The sequence below is a fragment of the Schistocerca nitens genome, chromosome 4 (genome assembly GCF_023898315.1).
Source record: "Schistocerca nitens isolate TAMUIC-IGC-003100 chromosome 4, iqSchNite1.1, whole genome shotgun sequence".
Taxonomy (NCBI): domain Eukaryota; kingdom Metazoa; phylum Arthropoda; class Insecta; order Orthoptera; family Acrididae; genus Schistocerca; species Schistocerca nitens.
Window position 1 is genome coordinate 958,297,490 of NC_064617.1, and position 15,246 is coordinate 958,312,735.

General features: G+C 44.0%; 1 protein-coding gene across 1 annotated transcript in view; it reads left to right on the top strand.

Annotated features, from left to right (window-relative positions):
- The first annotated feature begins 8,133 nt into the window (after positions 1–8,133).
- Positions 8,134–15,246, top strand: part of LOC126252721 (facilitated trehalose transporter Tret1-like) — a 53,510-nt gene continuing 46,397 nt past the window's right edge. The window contains exon 1 of the mRNA XM_049953624.1: positions 8,134–8,457. Within this exon, the coding sequence (XP_049809581.1) occupies positions 8,134–8,457 (324 nt within the window). The remainder of the gene's footprint in view (positions 8,458–15,246) is intronic.

The following is a 15,246-nucleotide window of genomic DNA, read 5'->3' on the forward strand; positions in this document are numbered from 1 at the left end:
CGTTCGAAGTCCGTGAGTTCCGCGGAGCGCCCCATTCTGCTCTCTCACGATGCCTAATGACTACTGAGGTAACTAATATGGAGTACCTGGCAGTAGGTGGTTAGCACAAAGCACCTAATATGAAAAACGTATGTTTTATGTGAGTGTCCGGATACTTTTGATCACTTAGATATCTGACTCGGTGGTTGTGACTCCAGAACGTAGTGGCATGTTCGTTAGATGCCTGCTCTATTGATCATAACTGCTGCCTCTCGCTATGATATGTAATGAATAAGTTTGATTATTATTATTATTATTATTATTATGGTAAATCTTCTCATTGCAAAATATTTCAACACTCTGATCATACACATAAGGTTATTTTTACATCCACAGAATGAGCTATACTTGACTACACTCAGTGTCTCTCTCTCTCCCCCACTTAAAGGTTTTTTTTTTTTTTCATGTATGGAGTGACTTATACTCGACTACGTTCAATGTCTCTCTCTCTCTCTCTCTCTCTCTCTCCCTTTGTTAAACACACACATACACACACACACACACACACAGTAATACTACCCAACATTCAGAAATTGCTGTGTGCAGTAGAAAAAACTTCTCAAGGAGATGCGACTTCAGTTTGCATTTGAAGTTAGTTTTAGTATCCATTAAATTATTTACATCACTAGGTACGTGGCCAAAAATTTCTGTAGCTGAACACGTCCCTTCTTTTTGTGCCACACCAAGGCTATGATGGACAATGTGAATCATTTCTCGTTCTTGTATCGTATTTATAAATGTTACAGTTTTTCAAATAATACTGATTGTTAACTACAAATTTCGTAAGGGAGTAAATTTACTACAAGATCTACAGTACTAGAGCGGAGACAACACATCCTTGATGCAAGCCTCTGTGCTAAGAATACTCCTTTTCTCAATGAAAATTTATTCCATAACATTATGCTACAAGATACTAATGACTGAAAATACGAAGAATAAATTAGTTTTTCTACATTTTTGTCTCCAAAATCTGATATTATCAGTAACGCAAAAGTTTTGGAACTAAGACGTTTAAGAAGATCCCATAACATGTGGCCTCCATTTCAAACCATTATCAGAATAAACACCTACGAGTTTAGAATATTCTGTTTGATTTACCGACTTGTCCTAAAACAATATTGTTGATGGTGTGGTCAGGCCTTGTGCAATATTGAAATGCAAGTATTTTGTTTTATCTAAATTTATTGACAGTCCATATGCAGAGAACCAGTTATTAATTTTCAAGAAAATATTATTTACGTCTCCAAGTGTTGTGTAGGCTTGATTTTTATCAAAGAGAACTATTTCTGCTTTTCTGGATGTACGAGAGCGTGCTGAAAAGTAACGCCTCCGAATACTTCACGTGAAATCCCATAAGGCTTTGTACATAAAACAAACGTTATTAACATTCTACATCTTTTTTCTTCACGTCTAGACATTTGTTTCTCATCGCAGTCACCTTGGCGATAAACGCATCTCTCCTTCCGAGAAATCAGTTTGTTGATAACATGACTGTTGTCAAATTTGATGGAGCCACAACCTGACCTCTGCTTGCACTGCTTCATCACTATCAAAGGGACGTCTTCGAATAGGTTCTTTAAGGTTTGGAAACAACTGAAAATGGAATTAGACCAAGTCAGGACTGTATGGAGGATGATCGATGACGACAATGAACCCAAGGCGCCGAACTGGTGAAGATGTAGCAGCACTATTCGAATTCGTGCTTTCAGTTTTCGGAGGGTTTTCTAACGCTCCTACATAGCCGCGTTGCACACCGCCATATAATACACTACAATTCGAAGTCCTCTAACAGCAGAGGGTTGCAACTAGCGACCGCAAAGTGGGAAAGATGACTGAGTACTTCAACTGATACCGAGAGCAGGATAAAAAATTCGGCGGCATTACTTTTCAGCACGCCCTCGTATGATGGAGGATCATTTATATGTTGGGTGATTCAGGAGGAATATGACATAATTTGTGAGGTGATTCTATATATGACAGTAAACCAAAAACTTTCTGTGAACATGTGACCGATTTCCGATCATTATGGAACTGGAGCGAGTTGAAGATTACACATGTCCATTAATGAATATGAAGATAGGTGTGAGCAGTAATTACCAAAACGCTGTGTAGGGGCTGTGGTGGACAGAATAATGGTGGGATATGACTCATCCATCCTACAAGAGGTGTGGCGGTTCTAGAACACATGATAGCACGGTGACGTCACACAGAGGCATCGGCTGCAAGTGTAGCGAGTGTGCAATCGTGTGTTGGATCAGTGAGCAGTCGTGAGGCCATGTGCGTCTCGTGCTTGAGTGGTGTTTAATTTAACAAGTCCATTGTGACTGTGAATACCAACAGGCAGAATATGCAGACATGTTTGTGTATGGGTACTGTAATGACACTGGCCATGTGGTTGTGACAGAATACCAGAGACGTTTCCCTGATCGACAAACCCCCTGTGCTGGGACATATCCCAGGGTTTTTCAAACATTACATGGATCTGGAACCTTATCCAGTGTACAAATAACAACAAAACGTGCTCCCAGCTGAGGAAAGTGAAGCCATTATTGCAATGGTACAATGGAGTCCTACCACCACTACACGGCGCTTAGCCATCATCTCGATATTCCACAAACGCGTGTGTGGCGTACATTAAATTCCAAGGGCTTGTATCCATTCCATGTGCAGCCCGTGCAACATCTACATCCAGGTGACTCAGTAAGCAGACGACAATTTGGTGAATGGTTGGCTGTACACAGAGACGTCTTGCAGTACACTTTATATACAGATGAGGCTACATTTAAATGAACGCTTTCAATTCTCATACATGGTCGATGGAGGACCCACAAGAAACTATAGAAACAAGATCACAAGTTAGATTCTCAGTGAAAGTCTAGTGTGCTATGAATGATGACATGTACATCTACATGATTACTCTGCAATTCACATTTAAGTGCTTGGCAGAGGGTTCATCGAACCACAATCATACTATCTCTCTACCATTCCACTCCCGAACAGCGCGCGGGAAAAACGAACACCTAAAAATTTCTGTTCGAGCTCTGATTTCTCTTATTTTATTTTGATGATCATTCCTACCTATGTAGGTTGGGCTCAACAAAATATTTTCGCATTCGGAAGAGAAAGTTGACGACTGAAATTTCGTAAATAGATCTCGCCGCGACGAAAAACGTCTTTGCTTTAATGACTTCCATCCCAACTCGCGTATCATATCTGCCACACTCTCTCCCCTATTACGTGATAATACAAAACGAGCTGCCCTTTCTTGCACCCTTTCCATGTCCTCCGTCAATCCCACTTGGTAAGGATCCCACACCGCGCAGCAATATTCTAACAGCGGACGAACGAGTGTAGTGTAGGCTGTCTAGTGGACTTGTTGCACCTTCTAAGTGTCCTGCCAATGAAACGCAACCTTTGGCTCGCCTTCCCCACAACATTATCTATGTGGTCTTTCCAATTGAAGTTGTTCGTAATTTTAACACTCAGGTACTTAGTTGAATAGACAGCCTTGAGAATTGTACTATTTATCGAGTAATCGGATTTCCTTTGGAACGCATGTGGATCACCTCACAGTTTTCGTTACTTAGCGTCAACTGCCACCTGCCACACCATACAGCAATCTTTTCTAAATCGCTTTGAAACTGATACTGGTCTTCGGATGACCTTACTAGACGGTAAATTACAGCATCATCTGCGAACAACCTAAGAGAACTGCTCAGATTGTCACCCAGGTCATTTATATAAATCACGAACGCAGAGATCCCAGGACGCTTCCCTGGGGAACACCTGATATCACTTCAGTTTTACTCGATGATTTGCCGTCTATTACTACGAACTGCGACCTTCCTGACAGGAAATCACGAATCCTGATGATAGGGCCCTTGTAATTGCCAAATCGCATGACAGCCACAGCATATGCACATTTTCTGACGGGAGAGCTACCTGCACTCTTGGAAGACATGATATTAGAGCAACAATGACAAATGTACCTGCAACATGATGGATCACCGATTCACTGTACCAGACAAGAACGCCAGTGTCTGAATAACACACGTCCTCAACGATGGATTGGCCTTGATGGAACCGGCCGGTGTGGCCGAGCGGTTCTAGGTGCTTCAGTGTGGAACCGCGCGACCACTATGGTGGCAGGTTCGTATCCATGCATGTATGTGATGTCCTTAGGCTAGTTAGGTTTAAGTAGTTCTAAGTTCTAGGGGACTGACGACCTCAGATGGTAAGTCCGATAGTGTTCAGAGCCATTTGAACCATTTTTAGCCATGATGGGCTCATTAGCCAGGCTGCCAGATCACCCTACCTATTAAACTCTCGTTTATGGGGCAGGTGAAAGGGGGATGTGTACACTAAGAAGGTGGACACACATAAAGAGCATGTCGCTCCCATCACCAACGCTGTTGCCCGCATTAAAGGCCACCGAAATGATGTTTTATGTGCAACACAACACCCACTGCAACGTGTTGACAAGTGCATTAAGATAAATAGCCGTCTTATTGAACACCTCTTGCAGGATCTGTCTGTCATCTGTCCCACCGTTATTCTCTCCACAACAGCACTTACACAGCAGTTTAGTAAGTAATATTCACATTACATCTACATCTACATTTATACTCGGCAAGCCAGCCAACGGTGTGTGGCGGAGGGCACTTTACGTGCCACTGTCATTACCTCCTTTTCCTGTTCCAGTCGCGTATGGTTCGCGGGAAGAACGACTGCCGGAAAGCCTCCGTGCGTGCTCAAATCTCTCTAATTTCACATTCGTGATCTCCTCGGGAGGTTTAAATAGGGGGAAGCAATATATTCGATACCTCATCTAGAAACGCACCCTCTCGAAACCTGGACAGCAAGCTACACTGCGATGCAGAGCGCCTCTCTTGCAGAGTCTGCCACTTGAGTTTGCTAAACATCTCCGTAACTCTATCACACTTACCAAATAACCCTGTGACGAAACGCGCCGCTCTTCTTCGGATCTTCCGTATCCCCTCTGTCAACCCGACCTAGTACGGATGCCACATTGATGAGCAATACTCAAGTATAGGTCGAACGAGTGTTTTGTAAGCCACCTCCTTTGTTGATGGACTAAATTTTCTAAGGACTCTCCCAATGAATCTCAACCTGGCACCCGCCTTAGCAACAACTGATTTTATATGATCATTCCACTTCAAATCGTTCCGTACGCATACTCCCAGATATTTTACAGAAGTAACTGCTACCAGTGTTTGTTCCGCTATCATATAATCATACAATAAAGGATCTTTGTTTCTATGTATTCGCAATACATTACATTTGTCTATGTTAAGGGTCAGTTGCCACTCCGTGCACCAAGTGCCTATCCGCTGCAGATCTTCCTGCATTTCGCTGCAACTTTCTAATGCTGCAACTTCTCTGTATACTACAGCATCATCCGCGAAAAGCCGCCTGGAACTTCCGACACTATCTACTAGATCATTTATATACATTGTCATCACATTCATTCATGGATGTCTGTGGTCTTCAACCTGCTCCGGTTCCATAATGATCGAAAATCGGACACATCTTCATGGGACTTTTTCGGTTTATTTTCATCTATAGAATTACCTCACAAGTTATGTGACATTCGTCCTAAATCACCCAGTATAAAAAGAACAACAAGGTGTGGTACATCTTTAGTGATGATTTCTCATTTAGTAAAGGCTGTCTGCTTGTCCCCCATGCTAATTCTCTTTTGCAATACTCTGCATGTGGTCACGAGTTGCAGCTTTTGATAAACGTGGGTGTGGATCGACCACCTCTGCGACGAGCCTCAAGGCAGATAAAGCTTTCATCTCAGCAAGCGCCGGCCGTGGTGGCCGAGTGGTTCTAGGCGCTACAGTCTGGAACCGCGCGACCGCAACTGTCGCAGGTGTCCTTAGGTTAGTTAGGTTTAAGTAGTTCTAAGTTCTAGGGGACTGATGACCTCAGATGTTAAGTCCTATAGTGCTCAGAGCCATTTGAACCATTGTTAGCCATGATGGACTCATTCGCTGGGCTGCCAGATCACCCTACCTAACCCCATTAAACTCCCGTTTATGGGGCAGGTCAAAGGGGAATATGTACACTGTGAAGATGGGCACACACAAAGAGCATGTTGCTCCCATCATCGACGCTGTTGCCCACATTAAAGCCCACGGAAAAGATGTTTGATGTGCAGCACATCACACTGTGCAGTGTGTTGACAACTGCATTGAGGTGTATGGCCATCTTATTGAACACCTCTTGCAGGATGGATCTGTCATCTGTCCCACCATTATTCTGTCCACCACAGCACTTACACAGCATTTCAAAAAAATGGTTCAAATGGCTCGGAGCACTATGGGACTTAACTTCTGAGGTCACCAGTCCCCTGGAACTTAGAACTAGTTAAACCTAACTAACGTAAGGACATCACACACATCCATGTCCGAGGCAGGATTGGAACCTGCGACCGTAGCGGTCGCGCGGTTCCAGACTGTAGCGCCTAGAACCGCTCGGTCACCGCGGCCGGCACAGCATTTCAACAAGTAATATTCAGAATGAGATTTTCACTCTGCAGCGGAGTGTGGGCTGATATGAAACTTCCTGGCAGATTAAAACTGTGTGCCGTACCGAGACTCATTCTTCCATGTGAGCTGCCCAAGCACGACTCACGCCCCGTAGAGCACTTGGTAGAGCACTTGCCCGGGAAAGGCATAGGTCCCGAGTTCGAGTCTCGGTACGACACACAGTTTTAATCTGCCAGGAAGATTGAAGTAATATTTACACTTGTCATCAGATTCATTTATGTATGTCTGTGGTCTTTTACCTGCTACAGTTCCATAATGATGGAAAATCAGACAGATGTTCATGGGACTTTTTCGGTTTATTTTCATCTGTATAATAACCTCACAACTTATGTAACGTTCCTCCTGAACCACCCTGTATAAAAAGAACAACAGGATGTGGTACATCTTTAGTGATGATTCCCCATTTAGAAAAGGTTGTTTGCTTGTTCTCCCACGCTAATTTTCTTAACGCAGCACTCTGCATGTGGTCACGAGTTGCAACTTTTGATAAACGTGGGTGTGGATCGACCACCTCTGCGAGGAGCCTCAAGGCAGAGAAAGCTTTCATCCCAGCAAGCGCCGGGTGGGGTGGCCGAGCGGTTCTAGGCGCTACAGACTGGAACCGCGCGACCGCGACGGTCGGAGGTTCGAATCCTGCCTCGGGCATGGATGTGTGTGATGTTCTTAAGTTATTTAAGTTTAAGTTGTTCTAAGTTGTAGGGGACTGATGACCTCCGATGTTAAGTCCCATAGTCTTCAGAGCCATCTGAACCATTTTTAGCCATAATGGACTCATCAGCTGGGCTGCCGGATCACCCTACCTAACCCTATTAAACTCCCGTTTATGGGGCAGATGAAAGGGAGATGTGTACACTATGAAAGTGGGCACACATAAAGAGCGTGTCGCTCCCATCACCGACGCTGTTGCCCGCATTAAAGCCCACCAAAATGATGTTTCATGTGCTACAGAACACACGCTGAAACGTGTTCACAGGTGCATTGACATGGATGGCCGTCTTATTGAACACCTCTTGCAGGATGTATCTGTCATCTGTCCCACCGTTATTCTCTCCACAACAGCACTTACACATCATTTCAATAAGTAATATTCACACTTGTCATCACATTCATTCATGGATATCTGTGGTCTGCTCCGGTTCCATAATGATCGAAAATCGGACACATCTTCATGGGACTTGTTCGGTTTATTTTCATCTGTAGAATCATCTCACGAGTTATGTGACATTCCTCCTGAACCACCCAGTATAAAAAGAACAACAGGATGTGGTACATCTTTAGTGATGATTCCTCATTTAATATAGGCTGTTTGGTTGTGCCCCCACGCTAATTTTCTTAATGCAACACTCTGCATGTGGTCACGAGATGCAACTTTTCATAAGCGTGGGTGTGGATCGACTAACTCTGCGAGGACCCTCAGTGCGGGTAAAGCTTTCTTCTCATCAACCTTCTTGCTTTTTTTGTGCTATCTGCTTCTAAAAGCTACCCTCACCTGCGGTTCTCATTGGCAGGAGACCTGGCGATGACGACGGCGGGCATCGTACTGACGTGGACGTCTCCGGCGCTGCCGAAACTGCCGCAGCTGACGGCCTCGGAGGCGGCGTGGGTGGGCTCCCTGGCGTCGCTGGGCGCCGCCGTCGGGCCCTGGCTGGGCGGCTGGCTCTCCGACCGCGTGGGCCGTCGCAACACGGTGCTGCTGGCCGAGCTGCCCATCGCCGCCAGCTGGCTGGCTCTCCTCTTCTGCGAGTTCCAGCCCACGTGGCTGTGCGTCGTGCGCTTCGTGTCCGGCCTCGGCGTCGGACTCATCTTCGCCGCCATGCCGGCGTACGCTGCTGAAGTCTCACAGGTCACTTTAAAAACCCACCAGTTTCAAAAGTAAGGGCTCAAAATACTGACCCAAACTATTTACAGGTAGAAGCCTGTAACACGCCCGGGAGTTCAAATGGGGGTGGAGGTCCCTTTAAACTGACTTCCGCACTGTACCCCTCTTCTACTCGCCGTGCGTACCCATCCTGGTTTAGCGCAACAGCTGATATCCTGCCTTTACAGTGTTTCACTTCCTCATCCAGTTGTTCGCAATGCTCATCGTAAACCTCAACATTTTTAGTAAGTTCTCCCTTCACTTCCTTGACTTCCGATTCTTCCTTTTCAAAACGTTTAGCATTGCCTGCAACGTTCTCCTCAGACGAACAGTAAGCTCATCCATTCTTTGATGACTTGGCTCAACCAGCTTCCTCAGAGCCTCATTAGTCTCGTCGATCTTTTTACTAAGTCGTTCGTTCATCTGCTCCACCATTGCCTAATAGCCTCCTTCTGACGCATAATATCTTCCCTTAATTGTTTGATATCTTGCTCTACTTGTTTATTATTTTGCTCTAAAGTTTGCTTAATATCCTCCTTCTGCCGCTTAATGTCTTCCTCTACTTGTTTGTTACTATTCGATAATGTTTTGAGCACGTCAACGATAGACAGGTCAGGCCTAAGTATACAATCATCTCGTTTGAGCGTCTCCATGATTGGTGACGACACTGCATTAGGACTTCCCATCTCTGTTAATAAACTACTGTCACCTATACCGGAATCCTTCGACATTTCACCACTACTTGCTTCTGTTTCCGTCTCCACCTGATTACTTTCACCTAAAGAGACTGCTCTCACATCCCTGTCTACTGCAGTTGCACCAAGCTCATTACTTGCCATATTGAACCACTGTAAAGTCACCCAAGCAAAAAATAAACAAATCACAGTAATACTCGTAGCATAGAATGGATGGCAATATCCACAACCAAACTACAACGCCGTACACATTCAACGCTGTAATTCGTGCTCAGAAGCGCACATAACATACAAGATCACGTAAAAGAAAAGAAGAAAGAAAAGTAAATATAAGCTATGTATTGTTCTGCAATTGTATTAACTGTTGTTAAAAATTTAGATTACTATTTAAGCAAGGGCCGACAGTGACATTTACTTTACTGTACGATCGGCAAGGTAAATATTGTCTCGTGACATTAATTTAATGACTGTCACTGTTTGTAATTAAGTAATTATAGAATGCAATCTGCACTGCCAGTTAATTACTCTCATTGCTTCAGTTGCGCGAGGTAACGTTGTGATGCGTGACTTACTTTGCGTTGTCTTCTGGCTAAGTAGTCATAGCTGTCGCGTAGCGCCGACTCAGTTGACGCCGTCCGGCTGTCAGCACTGCACCCTCTCTGCAAAGCGTGGTAATATTTGCTGCGTCGCTCCTAGGCGCCGTTCACGTCGTACACGGTGATGGCTGCCAAAAGGTTTTCACTTTTGCCCATAGGTGCCACTAGCGTGTCATAAGTTCTTTGACGTACACATCCCACAGCCAGCGTGACGTCACTCAACAATCCAAATTAACTGTTATAGAGAAACAGTTCACACTCCAAATTAATTATACGGCACTTCTTATCCGAAAATTGTAAGTCCTGAATACACGTCGCCTTGTAATACGCCCGGGAGTACGAATGGGTCGGGTCCTTTTAAACTGTTTGTCGTTTCGGACCGTGCGCCTTGTCCGCACCACATACCTGGTAATCCCGCGACAGTCGTATAGTCCTGCTCCACACTGCTGTTGGCTTGCCTGAAATTATTTATCGAAATATGCAAGCGAATAAGGGGAACCACTCAACGTTAAAACACAACACTGTTCGACGTCTGGTATGAACAACTACATTCTGAGACGATTAAAGGAAAATCGTAGATGTTTATCCTAATTAACAATCTTGATGATTAACAGTCCAAAATTAGTTCGGACGAGCGTACGCGTAACCGACACGACGCGGGTGATTGTTGGTGATGCGGAAGCCGATTGATCGCACGAAAGTTCTTTCGCTCGTCACTCATACACAAATACTTGGTCCCAGTCCTCCTTCACACTAGTAATGTTATTTTCACACTGTTCGTAAAGTTAGTTTTTCAGTTCTCAGTTCTCACTTGTACGAGCGTGCGCGTAACAGTCGCGGCGCGGCTGATTGTTGATGATGCGGAAACGCGATGACCGAATGCATGTTCTCACGCTCGCTACAAATAACTGGCACTTGATTGCACTCTTTTATCGTAACTTATTTCTACGGATTCACATCAGTTCATTCTGGGAGACCGAACACGGCGCGGATGATCGATGCTGTGCGACACGCAACGAGAGGACACATAAATATGTTATCGATGGCACTGCTCATTTTTTCATTACTTCTTGACACACTTTCCTCTGAATCACTTCCATATTTCATCACTTTACTGTATCAGCACACACCTCTACCTGAATACTAAAAAAGCCTCTCACATGCAGAGCCACACACTACACAACATAACACTACCGTGTCCCACGCTCGACTCACTACAGACGCGGCTGCCCGCAAACTTACTCCACAACTAAACCAGCGATATGACAATACGCTTACAAGCCGTTCTCGGGGAAGATCAGTTTGTGTTCCAGAGAAATGTAACAGGTAAGGTGTATCTTAGAAGATACGCTACCTTCAATAAGTTTGGACAATGGAAAGGAAATAATTCTAAAACTGCTTTTTATTGTTGACCAAATTTTTATTAAGCTCAAGCAATACATAGAAAAATACAAACAAACACCGTCCAAAAAGGCCCTGAACGCCCAGTGGTACCAGGTGGTCGCTGTGTCATCCTTACCCCTTACGCATGACTGGATGAGGATACAGAGAGCCATGTGGTCAGCACATTGCTCTCCCAGCAGTTGTCAGTTTTCGTGACCACTGTCATTGCTTCTTTATCAGTCAAGTAGCTCCTAAATTGGCCTCAGAAGGGCTGAGTGTAAAACCGGATGGTGACCCATCCAAGTGCTAACCTAGCCCGAAAGCGCTTCAGTGATCTGATGGGAACCGGTGTCACCGCTGCGGCGAGGCGTTGACTACACAGATGAATGAAACTATTAAATTTTCTATTCCTCGAAACAGCCACCTGACCAGCAACATGAATTTATTAGAAAGTATTTACTGAAGGCATTTTTCTGGATTAAAGCCTTATGTAGTTGTTGTTGTGGTCATCAGTCCTGAGACTGGTTTGATGCAGCTCTCCATGCTACTCTATCCTGTGCAAGTTTCTTCATGTTCCAGTACATACTGCAGCCTACATCCTTCTGAATCTGCTTAGTGTATTCATCTCTTGGTCTCCCTCTACGAATTTAACCCACCACGCTGCCCTACAGTACTAAATTGGTGATCCCTTGATGCCTCAGAACATGTCCTACCAACCGATCCCTTCTTCTAGTCAAGCTGGGCCACAAACTCCTCTTCTCCCCAATTCTATTCAACACCTCCTCATTAGTTATGTGACCTACCACTCTAATCTTCAGCATTCTTCTGTAGCACCACATTTCGAAAGCTTCTATTCTCTTCTTGTCTAAATTTTTTATCGTCCATGTTTCACTTCCATACATGGCTACACTCCATACAAATACTTTCAGATCGACTTCCTGACACTTAGCCGACCGTGGTGGCCGTGCGGTTCTAGGCGCTTCACTCCGGAACCCCACAACTGCTACGATCGCAGGTTCGAATCCTGCCTCTGGCATGGATGTGTGTGATGTCCTTAGGTTAGTTAGGTTTAAGTAGTTCCAAGTTCTAGGGGACTGATGACCTCAGGTGTTAAGTCCCATAGTGCTCAGAGCTATTTTGAACCTGACACTTAAATCAATACTCCATGTTAACAAATTTCTCTTCTTCAGAAACGTTTTCCTTGCCATTGCCAGTCTACATTTTATATCCTCTCTACTTCGACCATCATCAGTTATTTTGCTCCCAAAATAGCAAAACTCCTTCACTACTTTAAGTGTCTCATTTCCTAATCTAATTCCCTCAGCATCACCCGACTTAATTCGACTACATTCCATTATCCTCGTTCTGCTTTTCTTGATGTTCATCTTACACCATCCTTTCAAGACACTGTCCATTCCGTCCAACTGCTCTTCCAAGTCCTTTGCTGCCTCTGACAGAATTACAATGTCATCGGCATTCCTTAAAGTTTTTATTTCTTCTCCATGGATTTTAATGCCTACTCCGAGCTTTTCTTTTGTTTCCTTTACTGCTTGTTCAATACACATATTGAATAGCATTGGGGAGAGGTCACAACCCTGTCTCACTCCCTTCCCAACCACTGCTTCCCTTTCATGTTCCTCGACTCTCATAACTGCCATCTGGTTTCTGTACAAATTGTAAATAGCCTTTCGCTCCCGGCCACCTTTAGATTTTAAAAGAGAGTATTCCAGTCAACATTGTCAAAAGCTTTCTCTAAGTCTACAAACGCTAGAAACGTAGATTTACCTTTCCTTAATCTTTCTTCTAAGATAAGTCGTAGGGTCTCACGTGTTCCAACATTTCTACGGAATCCAAACTGATCTTCCCCGAGGTTGGCTTCTATCAGTTTTTCCATTCGTCTGTAGAGAATTCGCGTTGTATTTTGCAGCTGTGACTTATTAAACTGATAGTTTGGTAATTTTCACATCTGTCAACACCTGCTTTCTTTGGGATTGGAATTATCATATATTCTTCTTGAAATCTGAGGGAATTTCGCCTGTCTCATACATCTTGCTCACCAGATGGTAGAGTTTTGTCAGGACTGGCTCTCCCAAGGCCGTCACTAGTTCTAATGGAATGTTGTCTATTCCCGGGTCCTTGTTTCGACTCAGGTCTTTCAGTGCTCTGTCAAACTCTTCACGCAGTATCATATCTCCCATTTCATCTTCATCTACATCCTCTTCCATTTCCTTTTGTCCTCAAGTACATCGCCCTTGTATAGACCCTCTATATACTCCTTCCACCTTTCTGGTTTCCCCTCTTTGCTTAGAACTGGGTTTCCATCTGAGCTCTTGATATTCATGCAAGTGGTTCTCTTTTCTCCAAAGGTCTCTTTAATTTTTCTGTAGGCAGTATCTATCTTACCCCTCGTGAGATAAGCCTCTACATCCTTACATTTGTCCTCCAGCCATCCCTGTTTTGCCATTTGGAACTTCCTGTAGATCTTATTTTTGAGACGTTTGTATTCCTTTTTGCCTGCTTTATTTACTACAATTTTGTATTTTCTCCTTTCATCAATTAAATTCAGTATCTCTTCTGTTACCCAAGGATTTCTTCTAGCCCTCGTCTTTTTACCTACTTCATCCTCTGCTGCCTTCACTATTTCATACCTCAAAGTTACCCATTCTTCTTGTACTGTATTTCTTTCCCCCATTCCTGTCAATTGTTCCCTTATGCTCTCCCTGAAACTCTGTACAACCTCTGGTTTAGTCAGTTTATCCAGGTCTCATCTCCTTAAATTCTCACCTTTTTGCAGTTTCTTCAGTTTTAATCTACAGTTCATAACCAATAGATTGTGGTCAGAGTCCACATCTGGCCCTGGAAATATCTTACGATTTAAAACCTGGTTCCTAAATCTCTGTCTTACCATTATATAATCTATCTGAAACCTTCTAGTATCTCCAGGTTTCTTCCATGTATACAACGTTCTTTCATGATTCTTAAACCAAGTGATAGCTATGGTTAAGTTACGCTCTGTGCAAAATTCTACCAGGCGGTTTTCCTCTTTCATTTCTTAGCCCTAATCCATATTCACCTACACGTTTCCTTCTCTTCCTTTTCCTGCTGTTGAATTCCAGTCACCCATGACTATTAAATTTTCTTCTTCCTTCACTACCTGAATAATTTCTTTTATGTCATCATACATTTCATCAATTTCTTCATCATCTGCAGAGCTAGTTGGCACATAAACTTGTACTACTATAGTAGGCGTGGGCTTCGTGTCTATCTTGGCCACAATAATGCGTTCACTATGCTGTTTGTAGTAGCTTACCCACACTCCTATTTATTATTCATTATTGAACCTACTCCTGCATTACCCCTATTTGATTTTGTATTTATAACCCTGTATTCACCTGACCAGAAGTCTTGTTCCTCCTGCCACCGAACTTCACTAATTCCCACTATATGTAACTTTATCTATCCATTTCCCTTTTTAAATTTTCTAATCTACCTGCCCGATTAAGGGATCTGACATTCCACGCTCCGATCCGTAGAATGCCAGTTTTCTTTCTCCTGATAACGTCGTCTTGGGTGGTCCCTGCCCGGAGATCCGAATGGGGGACTATTTTACCTCTGGAATATTTGACCCAAGAGGATGCCATCATCATTTAATCATACAGTAAAGCTGCATGCCCTCGAGAAAAATTACGGCTGTAGTTTCCCCTTGCTTTCAGCCGTTCACAGTACCACAACAGCAAGGCCGTTTTGGTTAGCGTTACAAGGCCAGATCAGTCAATCATCCAGACTGTTGCCCCTGCAACTACTGAAAAGGCTGCTGCCCTCTTGAGGAACCACACGTTTGTCTGGCCTCTCAACAGATACCCCTCCGTTGTGGTTGTACCTACGGTACGGCTATCTGTATCGCTGAGGCACGCAAGCCTCCCCACCAACGGCAAGGTCCATGGTTCACAGCTTTATACTGAACTGAAATGTGGATGGTAAACAGTTCAGTCAATAAAGAGTAGAAGCTTTTGAAATTAGTTGCTGCAGAAGAGTGATGAAGATTAGATGGGTAGATCGCGTAACTAATGATCAAATACTAAATCGGACTGGAGAGGAAA